The 19,965-nt window shown below is 44.9% G+C and overlaps 4 protein-coding genes and 1 non-coding gene across 6 annotated transcripts; 2 read left to right on the forward strand and 3 right to left on the reverse strand.

Annotated features, from left to right (window-relative positions):
* On the forward strand, positions 1-1,624 carry LOC127782901 (UPF0481 protein At3g47200-like). The gene is made up of 2 exons (XM_052310178.1): positions 1-677; positions 763-1,624. Exons 1-2 carry the CDS (start codon positions 18-20, stop codon positions 1,507-1,509), a joined length of 1,407 nt encoding a protein of 468 aa, XP_052166138.1. The 5' UTR covers positions 1-17; the 3' UTR covers positions 1,510-1,624.
* A 1,774-nt stretch (positions 1,625-3,398) lies between these two features.
* LOC127781441 (L10-interacting MYB domain-containing protein-like) lies at positions 3,399-4,011 on the reverse strand. The gene is made up of 2 exons (XM_052308395.1): positions 3,703-4,011; positions 3,399-3,608 (listed from the first exon to the last, which is right to left on the reverse strand). Exons 1-2 carry the CDS (start codon positions 4,009-4,011, stop codon positions 3,399-3,401), a joined length of 519 nt encoding a protein of 172 aa, XP_052164355.1.
* A 1,979-nt stretch (positions 4,012-5,990) lies between these two features.
* TRNAR-UCU (transfer RNA arginine (anticodon UCU)) lies at positions 5,991-6,063 on the forward strand. The gene has a single exon. It is a non-coding gene; the product is annotated as a tRNA-Arg (tRNA).
* Positions 6,064-6,364: 301 nt separating this feature from the next.
* On the reverse strand, positions 6,365-15,218 carry LOC127782462 (general transcription and DNA repair factor IIH subunit TFB1-1-like). 2 transcript variants are annotated; one of them, XM_052309654.1, is made up of 20 exons: positions 14,895-15,217; positions 14,267-14,345; positions 13,876-13,949; positions 13,706-13,769; positions 13,301-13,439; positions 12,455-12,530; positions 12,264-12,359; positions 12,089-12,133; positions 11,407-11,463; positions 11,084-11,239; positions 10,906-10,971; positions 10,637-10,760; positions 10,151-10,207; positions 9,947-10,071; positions 9,664-9,855; positions 8,517-8,630; positions 8,331-8,408; positions 7,452-7,499; positions 7,114-7,182; positions 6,365-6,769 (listed from the first exon to the last, which is right to left on the reverse strand). In XM_052309654.1, exons 1-20 carry the CDS (start codon positions 14,967-14,969, stop codon positions 6,689-6,691), a joined length of 1,815 nt encoding a protein of 604 aa, XP_052165614.1. In that variant the 5' UTR covers positions 14,970-15,217; the 3' UTR covers positions 6,365-6,688. The 2 variants fall into 2 exon arrangements, 1 of the variants encoding a protein (XP_052165614.1); XR_008019179.1 differs by lacking the exons at positions 6,365-6,769; positions 7,114-7,182; positions 7,452-7,499 and having other exon boundaries at positions 8,376-8,408; positions 8,517-8,663; positions 14,895-15,218.
* Positions 15,219-19,038: 3,820 nt separating this feature from the next.
* On the reverse strand, positions 19,039-19,720 carry LOC127783372 (uncharacterized). The gene has a single exon (XM_052310633.1). It carries the CDS (start codon positions 19,718-19,720, stop codon positions 19,076-19,078), a length of 645 nt encoding a protein of 214 aa, XP_052166593.1. The 3' UTR covers positions 19,039-19,075.
* Between the last annotated feature and the right edge of the window lie 245 nt (positions 19,721-19,965).

Raw genomic sequence — 19,965 nt, forward strand, 5'->3', positions numbered from 1 at the left:
TCAAGAAATCTCACCAAATGGAAGGCGAGGAGCAGCAGAGGGTGAAGACGACGAGCCAATGGGTGTCCCACGTCGAGCACCTGCTCGACGCCGGCGGCAACCCATCGGAGGAGGAGGCGAGGCGGTGGCGGAGGCAGTCGGTGTACCGCGTGCCGGCGTACATCAAGCATCGCACCTCCTACGGCGCACCGCAGCTGGTGTCGCTCGGCCCCTTCCACCACGGCGTCCCCGAGCTCCGGCCGGCCGAGGAGCACAAGGAGAGGGCGCTCCTGCACCTGCTCCGCCGCGGCGGCGGCGGCGGCGATGGGCGGCGGCTGCGGCTGGGTAGCCTCGTGGCGTCGATGGAGGAGGTGGTGGTGGAGCTGCAGGACGCGTACCAGGGGCTGGGCGCCACCAAGTGGAGGGACGACCGCGACGGGTTCTTGAAGATGATGGTCTTGGATGGGTGCTTCCTGCTCGAGGTGATGCGCGCAGCGGCCGAGGCGGCGCAGGGCGACGGTGACGGCGAGGGCGTGGGCGGAGGCTACGCGGTGAACGACCCCGTGTTCAGCCGCCACGGCGAGCTGTACGTGTTCCCGTACGTCCGCCGCGACATGCTCATGATCGAGAACCAGCTGCCGCTCCTCGTGCTCCAGCGGATCGTCGCCTTCGTCCACGGCGGCGCCGCCCCTGAAGCGGTGCGTGCGTCGTGGTATGCTGCTGCTCTGATCAACTCGAGTGTTCGATTCAGTTGCTGATTAACTCGCTGGCGTTTGGTTGCAGAGCGACGACGCGATCAACAACATGGTGCTCAGCTTCGTGTCGATGATCCCTGACCCGCCGGCGATGAGAGGCGGCGGCGGCCTGGCGCTCCACCCGCTCGACGTCTGCCACCGGAGCCTGCTCCATGGCTCACCGCCAAGGCCGTGCCATACGGGGAGGCGAGAGGAGTTCGTGCCGTCGGCGACGGAGCTCGACCAGGCGGGCGTCCGGTTCCGTCCCAGCCGGACGCGCAGCCTCCACGACATCAGCTTCCGCCACGGCGCGCTCCGCATCCCGCGCCTCGCCGTGGACGACACGACGGAGCACAAGCTGTTCAGCCTGATGGCATTCGAGCAGCTGCACGGCGCCGGCGCCAACGAGGTGACGGCGTACGTGTTCTTCATGGACAACGTGATCAAGTCCGGCGACGACGCGCGGCTGCTGGGCGCGAGCGGCGTGGTGTCCAACGGGCTGGGCAGCGACGAGGCGGTGGCGGAGATGTTCAACCGGCTGGCGAGCGAGGCGGAGCTGGACCGGCGGAGCGCGCTGCACGGCGTGCACGGGGAGGTGAACGCGTACAGGGAGAAGCGGTGGAACCAGTGGCGCGCCAGCCTCGTCCGCAACCACGCCGGCAACCCGTGGGCGATCGTCTCGCTCGTCGTCGCCTTCGTGCTCCTCGTCCTCACCGTCTTGCAGACCGTGTACACCGTGCTGCCCTACTACCAGGAGCAGGCGGCAGCCGGCGAGGCTGCTCTCCGCGAACTCTGACGGCATGATCTAATGGGAAATCGATCAGTGTGTTTTTAGCTTAACTAGCCTTGCTGTTCCCTTGATTTTGTTGAAATTGATAAAATGGAGAAACAATCGGAGAAGAGAAGAGACGATTGAGCTCGGAGCGAATTTGGGTCTCTGGGCTTCCGTTGCTGAACAGCTTCGTGCCGAGCCCAGGCTAAGCTCCTCGCCAGCGGCGGCTATGCTTGACCGAGAAGCGGTGCAGTGCTCACCCCATCTTCGCCAGCGGAGGCTACGAATTACCCCCCTCGATCCAATCCAGGACGGTTTTATTCTACGTACACTCCAGTCAGTATTTTCTTTTTTTAATGGTAGGCTCCACCTGTCATATATATTCTCTCCCCTCCTCTTTCTCCTCTTCCTCTCTCTCTCGCGTTATCGCCTTATCGGCGAGCAAGGCAGCGCGCGGCGGGGCGAGTGGTGGCGGCTAAGGTCGCGGTCGGCGAGCGGAGGCGGCTGCGGGCGCGGCCGGCCACGCCCCTCCCCTCCCCTTCTTCCCCACCCCCCCCCCACCCTGCCCCCGCCTCCTCCACCCCCTCGTCGGACCACCGCCGCCGCCGCCGCCGCCGACGACAACGACAACTTCGACTACGCCGCGGAGATGGAGGCTGACGCCGCCGGGAACGGCTCGGCGAGGTCGGCGGCGTACGCGGCGCGGGCCGTCGTCTACGACGGCGTTGACCCATTCGAGGGGATGGAGTTCGACAACGAGGAGCCGTTAACGCGCACGTCATGGTGCAGACACAGCCGCAGCCATCGGGGGTGGACGCGGCGCCGTTGACACAGAGCTCGACAGGGCGTTGCCCGCCGCCGCCGCGTCCTCCCGCGCTGTGCTGCCGCCCCCATCGCTGTTGACACGGAGCACGAGAGGGCGCCACCCGCCGCTGCCGCGTCCTCCCCCCGTGCCGCCGTCCACAGCTGCGTGCCCGAGCCCGTCCGCCGGTTGCAGCCGCCTGTCTGAGAGGGAGAGAGAGGGGCCGGGCAGAGAGAGAGAGGGAGGGACCTAGGAGAGAGAGGGGGGAGGGAGAGATATGACAAGTGGGCCCAAGGAGTTTTTCTGACTGGATTGCCACGTTAGCACCACGTGTGCAAGCTCAAGCCAAAACCACCTAGAACAGTGTCAAGGGGGTAATTCATCCGGTATTGATAGTTTAGGGTGAGCTATGTCTGGTTTCTGGGTTCAGGGGGTAATTCAGTCGACTGCGGTAGTTCAGCGGGGTAATTCGTACTTTTTCCGTTACAAAATGTATGCATGTACAAAATCAGTGTAGTGCATTTTTCCATTGTTCTACAGTAGGTGAGGATGCAACATGGTTATTCAATTTTCAAGTAAAAAAAAGAATAAAGAAAGGACAAGTAGATCTATATGAAATGACTAGCCGGCTGATACAAATTTATATGATAAAGTAGCAAAGCAAATAAGGTCATAATGCATAACATAAGAGTATGCCAAGGTCAAACAACCGATTACATAATGCCACGTCATGTTGGCGATGGGTATATACAATCAAACACCGTGTGTGACAACTAAGCATGGACTGGTATCACTTTTTCCTAGCATTGTCCCAAGTCCATCGGAGCCATGCTTTACGATTCTCTGCAGGGTAAATACACCTAAAAGCTGCCCATCGTGCAGCTGACCTAAATAGGTCAGTAGCTATGAAATACAACTCAGATCCTTGAGCCACACCATCCTCTTCTACAAGTTGCAGCAATTCTTTTATCTCATCTTGCTCTCCCCTGAGCACACTGCTTTCATTCCTGCTTCTTTCGAGCATACTCTCTGATACGCACCCTACATAGTACTCCATATTTTTACTCTTCTTGGGTGGTGGGCGGTCAACCACCTGCTCCTTCCCTGCCCTTTAAGCCACACGGCCAGCACTAGACAAGCCGACATTGTCGTTTGACATCGGAGTAAGGTTGTCGTCACTTCCACTGCTTGGTGTTCTCTTGCCAATACCACCTACGCACAACATTGTACCTTCTTCAGTGTCCATGCAACCAAAATGAGTAGTCAGCTCATCCTCATATTCAAGCGGCTTTCCACGGAACTGTCTGGCATCCCTATTCTCCTACAAGTCAGATATGGACAATGTAAGTTTGACGAGACAATAACAAAAACTCAATATTAGTTTTGTAGTAAAATCAATATTCACATGTAGTTACCTCAATACGGTCTTCCCACCAATCATCATCGCACCTTATGGTGCTAGAATTGTTGTCCCACCCACCTCCGCTCTTATTCTTTAGGCTCTTCCATAGCTTGTATTGTCTCTTAAAGGTGCTAAATTTGTTTTGAAGCTGTTTATTGTCATAGGTCTTGCCTGATTGTTCTCTGAAATTGCGATATAAATTCTGCCAACCTATGTTGGTACGACCCTTCTTGTTGTGATTGCGCTTTATCTTCTCAGCAATGCATAAGTCGAGGAATATCTTTGTGAGGGCTTTGTCCCAATAGGTGCGACCACCAGCCATCTGTGTGTAATTTTGCATTACATGTAGTCCAACTTAGGAGTTTTTGAGATCTTAAACACAGTACTAACATCAAGTTGCAGGTATGCAAAACATTTTTCGCACTGATAACTAATATGAGAAAGCAATGCTTGCCTTGAGTTAGTTCTGCCGTGCAAGAGTTGTACGCAGATTGTATCATGCGGCTTCAGGTGGAGATCATGACGATGTCGACCGGCGGAGGGAAATCGTTTGTTCAGATTGAGGATTCCTACGTACAAGTCGCTCTTGTGACCTTACAAGTGCCAACCGCTCCGTGGTGCCATGTCGTCTCAGGTTATGTGCTAGCGCTTCTGGTTGCGGTCCTACAAATGTCCAAGAATCAAATCAGCAGTTCGTATGCCTGCGCAAGGTGCCCTTCGGCCGAGTTGACATGGCGAATGGTGCCATACACAAATACCCCTAAAAATGCAAGATCAAAAATCACAAAAGGGAGATGATTCTTACCTCCTAACTACCGGACCTGGACGGATCTGGGGGAGAAGACGTCGCCAGCGACACAGCGTGGGTCTTACCCGACGGGATGTTCCCCTTGGCTGCACTCTATCCCCTCAACAACCACACCCTAATGGGGTTAACTCCAGCTGACTGTCGAGCTTCCCCTCCCCTCAACCCCCACAGCTGAATCAAGATGAACTTCACATCCTATTGGATTTAATCGATCATATCGGGAGTGGTGAGAGGAAAAAAGGAAGGGGATGGGAAGGGGTGGCGTCGGGCGCGACCGGAAGGCACGGCACGGCTTGGAGGGATGAGGATGGGAGAGAACGTGGAGGGGATCGGGAAGGCACGGCGTGGCTCGGCAGGAGGAGGACAGGAGAGAAGGCGGAGGGGATCGAGACGTGCTCGGTAGAGTGTGGGCCGTGGCGATGGGAGAGAAGGCGCGATAGGGTGGAGTGTGGGCTACGCGATAGCACTGGGAGATGGGAACAAGAAGAGGGGCGTCATTTTTTTTCGATTTTGCTATATCTCACTCGAAAGATTTTTTCTTATCTCTCACTCAATTTTCTCACTCAAATTTACAGTGCATTTTCTTGTAAGTTACAGTGTAATTTATGAAACTTACGCTGTAACTTTTGTAAGTTACACTGTAATTTTTGAATCTTCGCATGTAAATTTTAAATTTTGTATTGGATTTGGTCTTTTTCTTGAGGATATGGTAATTTAGTGTCCATTATGGTATTTCTTAATTGCTTTTTGCTTTTTATTATATCTATCGGATTTTAATCCAAAGATTAAAAATCTGTGTGATACGATCATAAAAATCTTTCGGAAGATGTATAGGTACTCCCTTTTTTTTCGCGAGAAACCAACTTTTTTTTTTTGCGGGGAGTGGGCTGAAACCGTTTCCACAACCGAACGACTGGGCTATGCAGCATAGCCTAGACCACTACAGCCGAACGGCTAGGCTGTGCAGCACAGCCCAAACAGTTGCGAAAACGGGCTACCGAACAGGCCCACTATCGTTGACTAAGGAAATTCCATTTTTCCTTAAAAAAAGATCCACGTCACTCGTTAGTTTTCTAATCCTATCTTACTATAAAGTTTAACCCACTCAATCTTAAAGCTCAATATGCAAAGATGTCACATTATCATTCACTAACAATTATTACATCTTAAACATCATGCAAACATGCTATATTATTTATAATTCTATAATTTATTAAATTTTAGAGTTTTATGCAAGCATATTAAATCATCCCGCATAATTCACATAATATTTTAATATATATCTTTATCATTTTTTATAATATCTTGTATACCTATATATAGTTCATTCTTCCTTAGTTAATATTATTTTTTATTCTCTCATTAAGTCATATCATGTTAATTGCTTTTAGATATTAGATGATTAATTCATACTCCAAATTATCTCTGTCTAAACAAAGAAACAGAAGAACGAATTCTTACATTTAGTTAAAGCTGGACCCCACAGCAACAAAGCGCCCATGGCCTAATGGATAAGGCGTCTGACTTCTAATCAGGCGATTGTGGGTTCGAGTCCCACTGGGCGTGCAATTATATTTTTTTTTTCCTTTTCATTTCGTTTTTTTCGGCCTTCTTTTTCCATTTCTTTTGGTTTTCTCTTTGGGCCTTCTTCCCGTGGACTGCAGATCGCTCCGGTCGGAGATGCCTTTTGCTCACGGTGAACGTTACATGCTTTAACCAGCGGTCACCAGAAAACTAGCAACAATCCTGCAGTTTCATTCTGTTTGCCATACTGCAAGCTTGCAACACAGCAAGAGTGAACCATTGTCCATGCATAAACTCGACCATATCAAAATTGTCGTCTACAACTTGCACGAACAATGCAGAATGACGGGTAAGGAACGCAGCATCAACGCGTGCTCATTTTTTTTTCCTTCTTTCCAAAGTGTACACAAAATTTTGGTTCTACCTGGAACTGTGATGAACACAAACCATCCCAGAGTATGCCTGGAATGAATCAGGCACTGAAAAATTGGGGCGTTTAGTAAGCACGTTATGCCCACCACTATAAAGCTCAGGTAAATATACATGAGAATCAAGGCTCAAGGAGGTAACCCCTCCAGAACTGCAAGTAGCCCTCTTGCTCTAGCAGTAAATCAATCCCTAATCCGTCGCCGAAGCTAGTCTCGGAAGCTAGTCTTCTCGGCTAAAGTTAAAACCCATTGGGCTTATTCCCGGATTTCGATGATTTTTGCTGCTGCTCCAAGTCATGGTTGAAGGCAGCATCCAAAGCCTGGAAAGTAAATATAACCAGATTGATGGCATTTCAGCAGTTGAAGAAGATCATCAATATGCAAATGAAAGAAGACATGCTGATACGTGTACAAAGACAGCAAGTGAGCACCGCTGAACAGTTAATAGGTAGTAGTAGTTAAAATATCAACTGTCAAGCAATGCTAATACAGATAAGCTGCAACACAATGAGCATAAAGAAATGCTAAACAAAGGGTAGCTCGAAAAGAATGTGGAAACTCATGCAGTACAGTAGCATGATTGAGTCGTCATAATGAAGCTGAAATAAATCTATTTTGCATATGGAAAATTGGAAATGGGACAAAAAAGGATATAGATAAGAACCTGGGTCATGGGCTTTACTAGTTGAGATATTTCGTGTCTCACATCAGGTTGTGCTGATTCCTTTATATCCTGCAGGTGGAAGTTATGCATATGAATAGGGGTCCAGTGAGAATTTCATCACCAAAACAAGGTACAGTTCCATAACATCATAAGAAAGTTTGAAGTCAATTTCAATACAAACCCATTTCTGTAACATGTTTGAGGGAAACTATAGTTTAAGGAAGAGCAATTCCAGCTAGCTATCATCTTATCAGTAACTCATGCTCAAAAGGTAAAAACTAAGGTACTCCACATGATGAACTCAAAGAAGATAAAGAGGCAATTGTGATGGAGATTACCTGCAACTTTTGATATATCTGGGTCATTGCATCCTTAATTCTTTGAACCTGCCACAGAAGTACAAAAACATAAACACTGAATTCTTAATCTTGCAAATATAGTTCAAGGCTTAGTCTTGGTTGTACAGCTATTCCACCCACATGACTGCATTCCCCTTTTGTTTCTTTTTATAAGGCAGAATTTTTCAAAATTTGTTGCAAAATATAAGGCATGCATTGGAAGTTATTGGTGGTTTTCCTTATTTGCCTTTACATATTCTCCTACATTTCTCAGAACATCTCATTAACATTCCCTATCCTGTTTCAAAGATATTTCATTTAAGTAGCAATAGAGTAGTCATTTTATCTTCTCTTCCTCTTAGTTTCATACCCTACTTGATTTCATGTATCAACTCAAAATAAGCCTTATATTTTCAGATGAATGAAGTATAAAATTACTTAGTCTGCGTTCAGTAATATTTTTTTTCTTACAGAATTCAGTGCAATATGCAGAAAAAACAAAAAGAGCTGTTGTACAGCCAAAACAAACATAAAAACTAGGCTATGATGAATTTCTCATGATGTTGCATTTACTTTTACAAATAAATTCGCAACAGTGAACAGATAACCATGCTGCTACCACCTGAATCCACAATTGAAACTGTTCACTTTGGGAACCCTTTTTTTCTTCTGAGTGCCAGACTTAATATTTAGTTAACTTACCGCTCATAATTAATGGGCAAAATTTTCCTTTCACTCTAGGAAAGGAAAACTACATTGACAAAATCACTATAGGAACCAAATTTATTGTGACCCAGTAATCTACTGATACTGATTACCATCCAAATGCTACACATAAATTACGTAATGGTGCAGAAAAGTCTGGGACTGATAATATACCTTATTATAAAGAACTGAAGTTGTTATTGGATATGATGACCAAAAATGCTGCAATAATTCCTGGATAGCTGCCCAGTGCTAAGAAACAGAGTTTACAATAAGTAATTCTGTAATACAGGAACTAAAAAACATAAAACAAATAAATGCAGAAAATATTCAGTACAGAAAATGAAGTCAGCATCTCACATCCATAAGTTCATCTCGTGTGCGTCGAGGGATTTGACCAAGCAGACTATCTTGAGGATTCTTAAGATTAAGTCTTCTTGAACGTGAAATTCCTTCATTCAATTCATTCAGAACCTAAGCCCATACCATGCAGGTAGTTAGGTTTTCCTGCTCATGCAATTTAATAGCTTAAGAATAGAGAAGCCACAGTAACAGTAGTGCAACGTCATGCAGAACATGTGTGGATGGAAAAATCAGATGTGCAGAGGCTTTCTCATAGCTACATACTGCACAGTTAACTAAAACTTTGTTGGTCAACATAGTAAATTTCTTAAAATGTTTGTACAATCTGAAATGCTACATCACCCAAAATCCAAACAAGTTTTAAGAATTACCCTCCAGTCACAAGTAATTTGGATATCAACATGGTCCTCAAATGCAGCTTTCATCATCAACTTCTGGTCTAGTACATGTAAGAAAACTAACAAGACAGTTATTTCAAAAGTTTGTGCTATTCAAACTAGTTTCAAAACCCTTGTTCTATATTTCCCCTTGATCTTAGTATCCAACAATTATGTTTAGCAATAATTTCCTAAGCCACAAAAGTGCTTTTGGGACATCGGTTGTTATGGGTTAGGGCATAGAGGGTAAATACCACTGGGAGGATAGCTAGGCGGCGACGGCTGAAAGGGATGAGAGAGGGACTTAGGGTTGGGGGAGACTAATTCTGATTCATTGCTTAATTAGAATAACGATACAATCCATCCTTATATAGATGGAGGGAAGGATCCAGTCTAGACTATCCAAGTGAGCTACCGTAAGACAAGGGAACCGTTCCCTAGGGACACTAGGGCTTCAACCTCTCGGCCACTACCCATGACATTGGTAGTTTACAAAACATGACTTTGACCAATTAATTATAAATTTTAGAACAATCAAATTATTGTACAATACTTATAAAATGCATAGTAAAAAAAATGCCCAATATGCAAAGTATGATGTTTGACTGCATCCTGAAACATCACTTTTTTCACTGGAGGTAGTAGACTATTAGCAATAATGTACCAGCTTAAGGAGGTTGCCTATTTCAGGGAGATATGGCCTACTCCACAAAGATGGCTTAACATAATTAAATATCCATATTAGTGTACTGTGTAAAATCATTTACCTTAAGAGCCACATCAGACTGAATAACCGGATAGTTCAACCCATTAACTTTTATAGAAGATATTTGGCCCAACAAATGATCAAATGCATCATCTGTACTCAGCCTGCAATTACGAGCATGTCTTCCATCATTGTTGCCACCTAAAGATCTCAGAGCATTTGCTTGTTGGGAATCAAAATATTCTCGAGGATCCTAATAAGACAAATAAGAGATGATAATCTACAAGTTAAAATATATTATTCCGATTCATCGATCTACGATGAAGCCATGAAATATTTTTTACCTTTATACAAAGTGGTGCGTATGGGAGGCTCCGTGGAGCTTGTAGATCCTCTATCTCAGTCATGCGGGCCACTTTTACCAACCTCTCATGATTGGTATCATCAGAAATAGAACTTGAAGGTGGTTCTGCAGCTAATAATATTTCATCAGCATAAATACAGAAGTGTTACTACCAAAAAAAACACGTTGAAACATAATTTGTAACCTTTCTTGGACCTTGCAATTGCTTCAGCAACAGTCTTCGTATCAGTTAATTCCACGTCTGCAAAAACACACAGGCACCCATCCAATTTAGTCACATACTGGACTGCGCATATATGTTAAAGATGCAAAAGTTAACAGGCATATGCAGAGCAAGAAAATGCAGCATAGCATCAACGTATGAACTCCACTGTGGAGAAAGTACAGGAACAGCACAGTGAAATTACAAGTGGCTAGTAGCTTAGGGTAGTTGTTTATATAATTATTATCAGGAAATTAATTCTTTAAGACTCAGTTCCAAAGAATAGTCAGAAGACTTCAATCAACAGGGTAGCACGAAAAAAATGTCTATTCAGTTGCAAACAAATAAAAGCACCCTCAAATACCTGAGGGCAGTTCTCTTATAACAGATGAAAATACTTGCACAATTATTTAGTATCAAATGATCGTAGAAAGGATGAAATATTTCTGACAGATCCAAAACTTTTACCTGAAGATCTTCCTTCAAGCACAACAGCAGCATGGCGATTCAGATCCTGCGAAAGTGTTCTCCTGGCCAATTCACCATCATTATCAATCGTCTCTTTACTGCCATCACGAATAATGCCATGGTCCTACATGCCCAACAAAATATTATCAAAACAGGATAAGCAACTCATGATTTCGATAAAAAGAACAGATATCCTTGCTCAATAAAGATATATCACTTTCGTCTTCATCAAGTTGCATATGCAACAGAAGTAGAGAATACAGACGCACCGGAAGATGGATGTAGTCATCTCCAGCATCTGCCTCCATATCTAATGTTGGATCGACTCGTTTTATCTGCAGGGAAGAACAGAACCGCTTAAGAGGAATGAAGAAATCCAACTCCCAAGCAATAGCACAAATGAATTGGAATAATATAAGCAGTATTTCAAGACATCGAAAACTGTACCTTCAACCTTGCCTCCTTTGCTAGTATATCGTCATTCTTCAGAAAAATGGCTAACTCTTCATCTTCAGCAGCCTCAGCAGTTGCTGCCACAGTATTTTTTGTCCTAAGAAGATACTCAGCTCTAAAATATTTTGTCCAAAAATCTTTTTCTGACATCTGTTTTGAGGGAGATGATTGCATGGAGGATCAAGGGAAAAGGACGCAAAAAAAAATCCATTTACATCAATACAGAAATAGTATAAACTCAACACCATCATACCGAAATTTCTAAAGTACATGCGAAACAAAGAATGAAGGTATAATACAAATGGGTAAGATCTTGCCTTTTTTGGAACAAAATCTAAAAACGCTCGATGCACAGCTGGCTTTTCTGCAAATATCTGCAGAACATTAAGGTATATTCAGAACATTTGAATTGTTCAACAATTTGAAGTCATACCCATTATATAATGCATGCCAAACATAAGCAAGTATTATATTGAGCAAACATAGCCAAGCCCAATGAACTAGACAAAGCCCTGATTTAGGAGCATTACAGACTTGTAAGCCTAGGCATGGATGCAAGAATGCTTTCAAGTGGTACAACCGTACAAGCCCTTTGGCCTGATCTAGCTGACATGCTGGACATATACTCCAGACAACAAAATCATATAGTTTCATGAATAAAAAATGGCTTAAGTAGGGATCAAACCATTCTATATGGGGACTAAAAATACAGCAAATTGCAAGCCTGTTTAGATATAAAAGCTAAGAAGCTTGAACCACTTTGTTTTAGCTTGAATCAATATATGCAAGAACACAGGAGTTGGAGCCCTGCCAAATAGGTGTAGAGTCTATTGTGCAATGAGAAAGATTCTAGTAATTTTGAAATTCCATCCCACAAAGTAGATCTGTAGATATAACTTATTTCTTATAGCATAGAACTGCACCTACAACAGTTGAGGAAACAGTAAAACAATACTAAGATGGCCTGTCCTAAAGAATCATCAAAGTCAAATGTAGTACCTGATGAATTATCTCGGTAGTGAGACTAAAAGTAACCTTATTTGTCTGTGAGAGTAGGAAAAAGAAAGAAATAACATCAATATCACCAGCTATCACCAAAGTGAATGTCTGGCAAGATAAGATACAACAGACTAGAACATAATAAACCATAATTTACACAAAATAAATAACGTACCCGACCATCAGCCGATGGCCTAACATCAGCTAGCATGGCACTTTTGAAACCTGGCCTTTGTTTTGATCCTTTATTTGCTTCGTCCTCAAGTAAATTCTGTAAAAGTTCATAAAGACATGATAGTTTCATGAGAATAAATTAAACAAGCATATCAGGAAGAAACATATTTTGCTTGAGTGAGTGAATTTTACCTTTCTTGTTGCCCAAAATTCAGATTCTTGCAGAATATTGCCAAGAACAAACTTCATATGTAACTTCTGCAATTCACTGTGAAGACCCAAAAAAAAGCTCAAGATTGTAATACACCATGTAAATTTTTGTGGGTGCGACAGTTTGCATAATTTTGCATCACTTTCTCTTGTAAGATATATGAGAACTACAATTTCATCCATATAGTAAAACTTAATCAATATAGCTGCATAACCATGTTCTCAAAAAGAAGAAATCTAAAATATATATATTTATATCACACTAACATCAGATGACAAGCAAAAGCCATTAAATGGAAATGGATGCACAATGCTATTCCAATGCCACAGATTTCAAGCCAACTATAATTCAATATAAAATAAACTGGATAGAAGGCATATATTATCTCTATTATTTCGTTTTGCCAATCTGGCAGGTATCTACCGTTTAATTGCAGCAAAGCTCATGAAACAGACCAATAGATGCAGTTAAGACATGAAAAATCTAATGCTGCCTTAACCTAACAAAATCTGAATAAACCAAATACTTGTTTAGTTATTCCAGCTCAAGGCTGTTGCCAAGGTTATATTCCTAAGCCTGGATATTACTGTCTGTGTTCCGCATACAATTTGAGATTTTCAGTGGATAGTTTACATTTTGAATTGTCCATTATAGTGTTGGCAAATTTTTTTACATTATAGACGCATAAGAGTTTTAAGGGAAGTTTCATCTGAGATCATATTTTTGCAAAAAACAAGTAACCACTGGCCTTGCACTGGATTATCATAACTACATCATGTTGCTGTAACTAAAAAATACAATAGTGATGTTCCACATAATCACATTACCTATCTTCTTGCAGCAATTTCATCCGACGTTGCATTTCTGCAGCACTAAGCTGTTCTTCACCAGTTGAAGTAACTGAATTTTCAGGGGGCACATTTGGTTTAGGCGGTATCGTACCTTGTTGCTTACCTAAAACTTTAGCTGAAAAGAGAAAGCCATTGGTTATTTGTATGCTGTGTCAGGGTATAAATGTACTGTTGGACTCAAATTCAGAATCTTCAAGTCAATCGGTAAAAAGGACTCAGCTGGTGGATTGGTTTACACTAAGTGGACAATTTCCCACTTGATGCTTACACAATAATCAATACTCAGGCAAATAACAAAATACTGTTATTTCTAACTTTCATAACCTACATTTGACATCAAACTGAAATAAAAGAAGCTATTTTAGGTTCCATTCACTTTACCTACAAAGTCACGAGATAGGTCGCGGTTAGTAACATTGTCAAACTCAAACATGTAGCCTCCACCCTAAAGAAAAACACATAGAAATTTCAATTTTTCTCAATGACAGAAACAAATGTAGATCATGAATAGAAATTCAACAAGATAAAGTTTAAGGTAGAATTGCCTATACCTTGTCAGAGTCTTTTGAAAGATTCAGTAATGGTGGAGCTGGTTTGCTACCATCTACTTTGTTGAACTTGTGGCCTGAATCAGAAGTGCATGTGCACAGAAAGTACAAAGTTGACATCAGACAAGTTGGTCACAAGCATCAAATCAATCCATCTGTTTTACTATGCATGGTCTACCTTAGAATAGCTATATATTATCTTGATTTCCCGTTAATTAATGCCTTTGCAGAAAACATATTTCAAATTATCCACAAAAGGAATCAGATATAAGAAATATGGAGCCTGGTCTGACAAATGGCAATCACGAATTGGTCAGTTTGTTATTTACTAAACCACTGGGACGGTCATAGTACTCCCGCTGTACCCAACTACAAATAGACCAAATGAAATTACCTTTGATGCTCCGGAAATCAACATTGAGCTTCATCGCTGACCGTGGATCATGGGGAGTGAAGGTGAACTTATCCTCGTTCTACAATTAAAAGTATCAAACGATAGATGCCATTTAGACCCAGCAAGCTGTGCATGAAATTAAGCAGGTAGAAATACTCAAGCAAAATTTACAATGCAACTACGCAAAACTCATCAGCGAATCAAACAGATATGCGCCTCATTGCATCTGATCCACAGAAACTAGGCACAAAACGCTCCACTACATGAACCCAACATAAATAACTAACCAACAAGCTAGCTAAACCAATGTCTCCAGAAGCTCATCCCTCTTATACATCCGACTACCGCAGATCAGTTCGATTCCTTTCCACCACAAACCCCTCCAAAAGCATCAGAAGGCCTAGCATACCCAATCAAACACTACCGCGACCAACACCCGATCAAAACCCTCCCGTCAAGCGACATCCCTCCACAGAATCAGCACACCCACCGCACCTCCCGCGGAGTGTGTATCCAGTAGGGCACGGCCGCAAGGGTTAAACCCGACCAATCGGAGCTGGAGGGAGAGAGGCGACGCTATGCGGGAGAGAGAGAGGGAGGGAGGAACAGAGGGGGGATCGCGACGCACCATGCGCAGGACGCCGGTGGTGCCGGGGTCCTTGAGCGTGGTCTTGTACTTGGCGCCGATCGTCATGGACCCCATCGCCGTCGCCCCCCACGCCTCCACGCCGCAGGCAGACGCGCGGGGGAGAACGCGGCTATGGCCCGCGGCCGCCGGGAGGGAGGGAGGGGTACGAGAGGGGAGCCGCCCCCGCAGGGTGTCGGGGTCGGGGTCGCCGGCGGCTGGCTAGCGCGGCGGCTGCGGCGGCGGTGGCTTGGTTTCCCCCAAGTCGGTGGCCGGCCGTCGACTCGGGGAGGAAGAGAGTGAGAAGGATCGCAAGAGCAGGTCTCTTCTCTGTTCTTTAGCCCAGGCCTTCGCTTAGAAAGGAGTAATTTTTCCCCTTTTTTTTCTTGGGATAAGATGGGTTTGGCCTGTTGGGCCGTCTGGCCTTCTTATCAATACGGGCCGGTGTTCCTTTTCTTTTACGAACAAGTACACCAAAGGTCCCTCAACTTGTCGTCGAATTACAAAATCGTCCTTGAACCGCAAAACCAGATACAACGCGTTCCCCACCTTACAAAACCAGTGCAAACTAGGTCACTTAGCGGTTTTGTCCGACATGGCAGCTGACTCAACGTGGGATCCACGTGGGTCCCACATATCAGCCTCTTCTTCCCCTCCCCTCACCACCTCTCTTCCTCTCTCTTTCCCTCTCCACAGGCGGCTGGCAGAGAGCAGATGAGTACGGCGGGCAAGGGCGGTGGCTGGCGAGGGAGGAGCTGTCACCGGCAGCAGCGGCGTCACCGCGATCCCGCACCTCACCCCTCCACCTCCACCTCCGCCGTTGATGCAACAAACACAAGCACGCCGCACTCCCCCACACACCCCGCACGCGGCGCCCGACGCCACCGACATGACGCAGCCCATGACCGCGAACCGCCCACGGCAGCACGGCCCTTCGCTCCTCGTCCGCCCGATGATGACGGGGCCTCCCGAGACTGCCTGCTAGCCCCAGCCCGCGGTAACAAGCCGCCAGATGACGACGACAGTTTCGAGGAGTAGGAGGACGCACACCTCACCATCGCGACCCTCGCTCCCATCTCTGCCATCCTCTGCACTGCCCTCCGACCTCGACGGTGTTCACGCCATGGCCGACGGCGGATTGCTACCTTTCCGCCCGTTGCCGCCCCGCTCCCGCTGTTGCCCCACTCCCCCAGCCACCGCCCCACCGGCTTTCGACATGTCGCCCTTCCGCCCGCCGTTGCACCGCTTCTCCCACCCGCGACATCGCCCCACTCCACCCGCCTCGCCTCGCTTCACCCGCCTGCTCCGCCATTCTCCTCATCGCCCAACGTCGCGGCACCCGCCCGCGCGGGATCGCTTCGCCGCCACCGGTAACACAGCACCATCAACGCCATTCACGACCGGGCACCGCCCTTGCTTTCTCCCGCGTCGTAGACGCCGCCGCCTCGTCGCCCGCCATCGCCTCCTCTCCTGCCTCACCCCAACGGCCTCCTCCCAGCAGCGTCGGTCGGCTTACCCAAAGAAGAGAAGAGAAGAGTGAGAGAGAGGAAGAGGAAGGAAGAGGAGGGGGAAGAGGGAGGGTGTTGATGTGGCATCCTGACATGTGGGGCCCACGTGGGTCCCTTGCTGACTCAGCCGCCATATAGGACAAAACCGGGGTAAAACCACCGAAGGACCTAAAATGAACGGTTTTTGTAAATCGTGGGATGTTATATATCTATTTTTGTGATTGGGGGACGATGTTGTAACTCGATGACAAGTTGAGGGACCTTCGGTGTACCTTTTCCTTTCTTTTAAAGGTAGATTGGTTTGGTATTTCTTTTTCTTTTTTTAGAGAGAAAAATGGGCTGGTATTTCAGCTGCCAGATAGTCAGATACTCCCTCCATAAAAAAAATCAACCTTGTACTACGATGTGATACATCATAGTATAACGAATCTGGACGTCTATAATGTGTCACATCCTAGTACTAAGTTGTCTTTTTTGGGACGGAGGGAGTAGACCAAGGATACAACTTAGCTACACAAACACAAAATTCATTTGCACGAACCCCACTCCATGTGATCCAAACGGTGTGATTTTGCGAAGTGGGTGTAGCTTTTCTGGTTAGTTTGTTTTTTTGGTGAAACTTGTTTACTGGATCAAACAGATGCTCGAGTTTACGGCTAATCAATTTTTTAGTGTTAGACTATGTACCGTCGATAACGATGTGATTTCGTCAATATCAACATATGACGGCCTAATCTCGCCGAGATACTTGTAAAAATAGGATGTTCATGTGTGCGTGTTCACATAGGTGAGTGTGCGTGCGTCTGTGTATGTGAGTCTTTGGGTTTGTATTGTGTTTCTCACATAAAAACAGTGTGATTTTAAAATTCATTTTGCCTAATTCACTAAAAATGATCCATGAATATCAATTTTCAGAAAAGAAATAATATTATGAGTTTGTTGGAATTAAAGGGACCTCAAGTAAGAACAAAACACCATAAAAACAATTCTATAAACTTTAGATACGAAAACTGAAGCGTACCAGTCACCACTTGAAAGCAAGAGCTATGTTTTGATCTTCCGAAACAATAGGCAGATCTAATTTCTTCAGCTACTAACAGTGGATTGGTGTGTACACCGTTTTGAAACCTGGCCTTGTATTTGTATAGGCAAACATGAGGTGTTGGATTCGTGTTCTAACTTCTAAACCATAGTACTCCCTCCAACCATAGTACTCCCTCCGTACCGTATTTTAATGTATGACACCGTTGACTTTTTAACCAACATTTAACCATTCGTTTTATTCAAATTTTTTATGCAAATATAAAAATACTTATGTCATGCTTAAAGAACATTTGATGATAAATCAAGTCACAATAAAATAAATGATAATTACATAAATTTTTATTTTTCAATAGGACGAAAGGTCAAATATTTGTTAAAAAGTCAACGGCGTTATACGTTAAAATACGGAGGGAGTAGAAAATAAGCAGGCAGCCGGTCTACAAATACATGCATCCATGCTCCTGTAATACAACTCGTGATCGCCTTATTTTTTGGCCTATTAACGTAACAGCCAGGAAATTATTCCAACGCCAACCCCTCCGCGGCTCCGCCTGTTAGGACAACTAGATGAAATCCGTGTATTGCTATGGGAGTTATTGTGATAACAAAAGATAAAAATAATAGTATGTAACGTAGATTAAATAACATAAGCTTATATATGTTGAAGTGATTTAAATTTAAGTAGTATATAGAATGATTATTCAAATTTAAAAGTAGGATGATTTGGCCAGAGAACAAAAGAAGGAAGATAATTTAGATCGTATATCTAAGGGTTAAAAAATTGAGTTGATATGGCTTAACGATAGAAAACAGAGATAACATTAATAAAGTGAGGATGAACTTATATAGCCATATAGGTATACCTATATAGGATATTATAGAAAATAATGGAAATTGAGTTGATATGGCTTAATGAGATAAAACAGAGATAACATTAATGAAGTGAGGATGAACTTATATAGCCATATAGGTATACCTATATACTCCCTCCGTTTCAAAATGTTTGACACCGTTAACTTTTTAGCACATGTTTGACCGTTCGTCTTATTCAAAAACTTTTGTGAGATATGTAAAATTATATGCCTACATAAAAATATATTTAACAATGAATCAAATGATAGGAAAAGAATTAATAATTACTTAAATTTTTTGAATAAGACGAATGGTCAAACATGTGATAAAAAGTCAACGCCGTCAAACATTTCGAAACCGAGGGAGTAGGATATTATAAAAAATAATGAAGAGATATATGTGAATTATGTGGGGATGATTTAACGTGTTTGCATTTTAATTTCTAAAATTTAATAAATTATAAAATTATGGATAATATAGCATGCTTTCATGATGCTTAAATATAATAATTGTTATTGGATGATAGTGGGTGATGGTGTGACATCTTTAAGCTTTTAAGTTTTAGAATTTAGTGGGTTATAAGTTATACTAACTTATACTAAGTGAGGATTCCAACAACCTTTTGATTGTATCAGTTTATTCAGTTAGAGAGATACTCGCGTTTGAAATTTTCTGCATGAAACGATCAAAATATAGACAACACTCTGATTTGTTATTAATTTCATTTAGAACATCACGGCATAGCACTAGTAGTAACAGTACACACGAGCTGTAATTTTGTCAAGCAAAACCAAGCAGCGCCACGCCAAGCTTGGCGAGCTTGAAGGCGGCGTCGTCCTCCGCCGTCACCGGCGACGTCGCGTTGCCCCCGCGGAACCCGTCCTCGCACCGCCTCGCCGCGGCCGCCGACTCCTCCAGCGACGACCTCGCCTCGCCGAGCCTGCCGCCCCTCACCGCCGCGGCGCAGCCGGGCTGCCTCCGCGCGATGCCGGCGTACAGCGCCTGGCACGACCGCAGGCACCGCGCCGTGGCGGCGTCCACCTTCCCGCCGCCTCCGCCGCCGCGGAGCAGGGCGTCGATCTTGACCGACGTGCTGGTGGCGTTGGCCGTGAGGAGGCCGACGGCGACGGCGGCGAGGTCCCGGTAGCTCCGGGCGCCGGCGCCGGCGCCGACGGAGCCCAGGGCGTCGAGGCAGAACTGGACGTCGAAGTAGGTGCTCCCGCCGCCGACGGTCTTGCACGACGGAAGCAGGATGCCGTCGCCGGTGACGGTGACCTCGGCCGGAAGAGCGGCGACTACGAAGAGGAGCGGCAAGATCATCAGGAAGGGGACGGTGACGCCACGCAAGGAGGAGGAGGACGCCATGGCCGTCGTCATGGCTGAATTTTGTTTCTGCCTGGCTGGCCGAGCCGTGCGCGTGTGCATTTTGACCTTCTGAAAGACTAAACAAAAAAAAAGAAATTGAATGCATTGAATATTTGAATTGACTAGAAAAAATTGTTCATGCGTTGTGATAGGTGAAGACTATTTTAATTTTATTATTGTTGTACAGTTTAGATAAGGTGAAATTCATTGTGGGAATTCACTTGAATTTCTTTTTATAAAATCATGAGCTGCAATTAAGAGTTTGATCATCTCAAGGTAGCATGTGCGAGTTTTTCTAAAAGAGA

This window comes from Oryza glaberrima, chromosome 8 (assembly GCF_000147395.1).
Source record: "Oryza glaberrima chromosome 8, OglaRS2, whole genome shotgun sequence".
In the NCBI taxonomy this organism is placed as follows: Eukaryota; Viridiplantae; Streptophyta; class Magnoliopsida; order Poales; family Poaceae; genus Oryza; species Oryza glaberrima.

What these genes read in the sequence shown, in the direction of transcription:
- LOC127781441 (XM_052308395.1), bottom strand. Translation starts at nt 4,011, where the DNA reads ATGGCTGGTGGTCGCACCTATTGGGACAAAGCCCTCACAAAGATATTC. An exon ending in GGTGGGAAGACCGTATTGAG is followed by an intron (nt 3,609 to 3,702) that starts GTAACTACATGT and finishes TCTGACTTGTAG; the next exon opens with GAGAATAGGGATGCCAGACA.
- LOC127782901 (XM_052310178.1), top strand. Translation starts at nt 18, where the DNA reads ATGGAAGGCGAGGAGCAGCAGAGGGTGAAGACGACGAGCCAATGGGTG. An exon ending in GCGGCGCCGCCCCTGAAGCG is followed by an intron (nt 678 to 762) that starts GTGCGTGCGTCG and finishes GTTTGGTTGCAG; the next exon opens with AGCGACGACGCGATCAACAA.
- LOC127782462 (XM_052309654.1), bottom strand. Translation starts at nt 14,969, where the DNA reads ATGGGGTCCATGACGATCGGCGCCAAGTACAAGACCACGCTCAAGGAC. An exon ending in AATTTTGGGCAACAAGAAAG is followed by an intron (nt 12,360 to 12,454) that starts GTAAAATTCACT and finishes GAACTTTTACAG; the next exon opens with AATTTACTTGAGGACGAAGC. An exon ending in AGTCTGATGTGGCTCTTAAG is followed by an intron (nt 8,631 to 9,663) that starts GTAAATGATTTT and finishes GTATGGGCTTAG; the next exon opens with GTTCTGAATGAATTGAATGA.
- LOC127783372 (XM_052310633.1), bottom strand. Translation starts at nt 19,720, where the DNA reads ATGCACACGCGCACGGCTCGGCCAGCCAGGCAGAAACAAAATTCAGCC.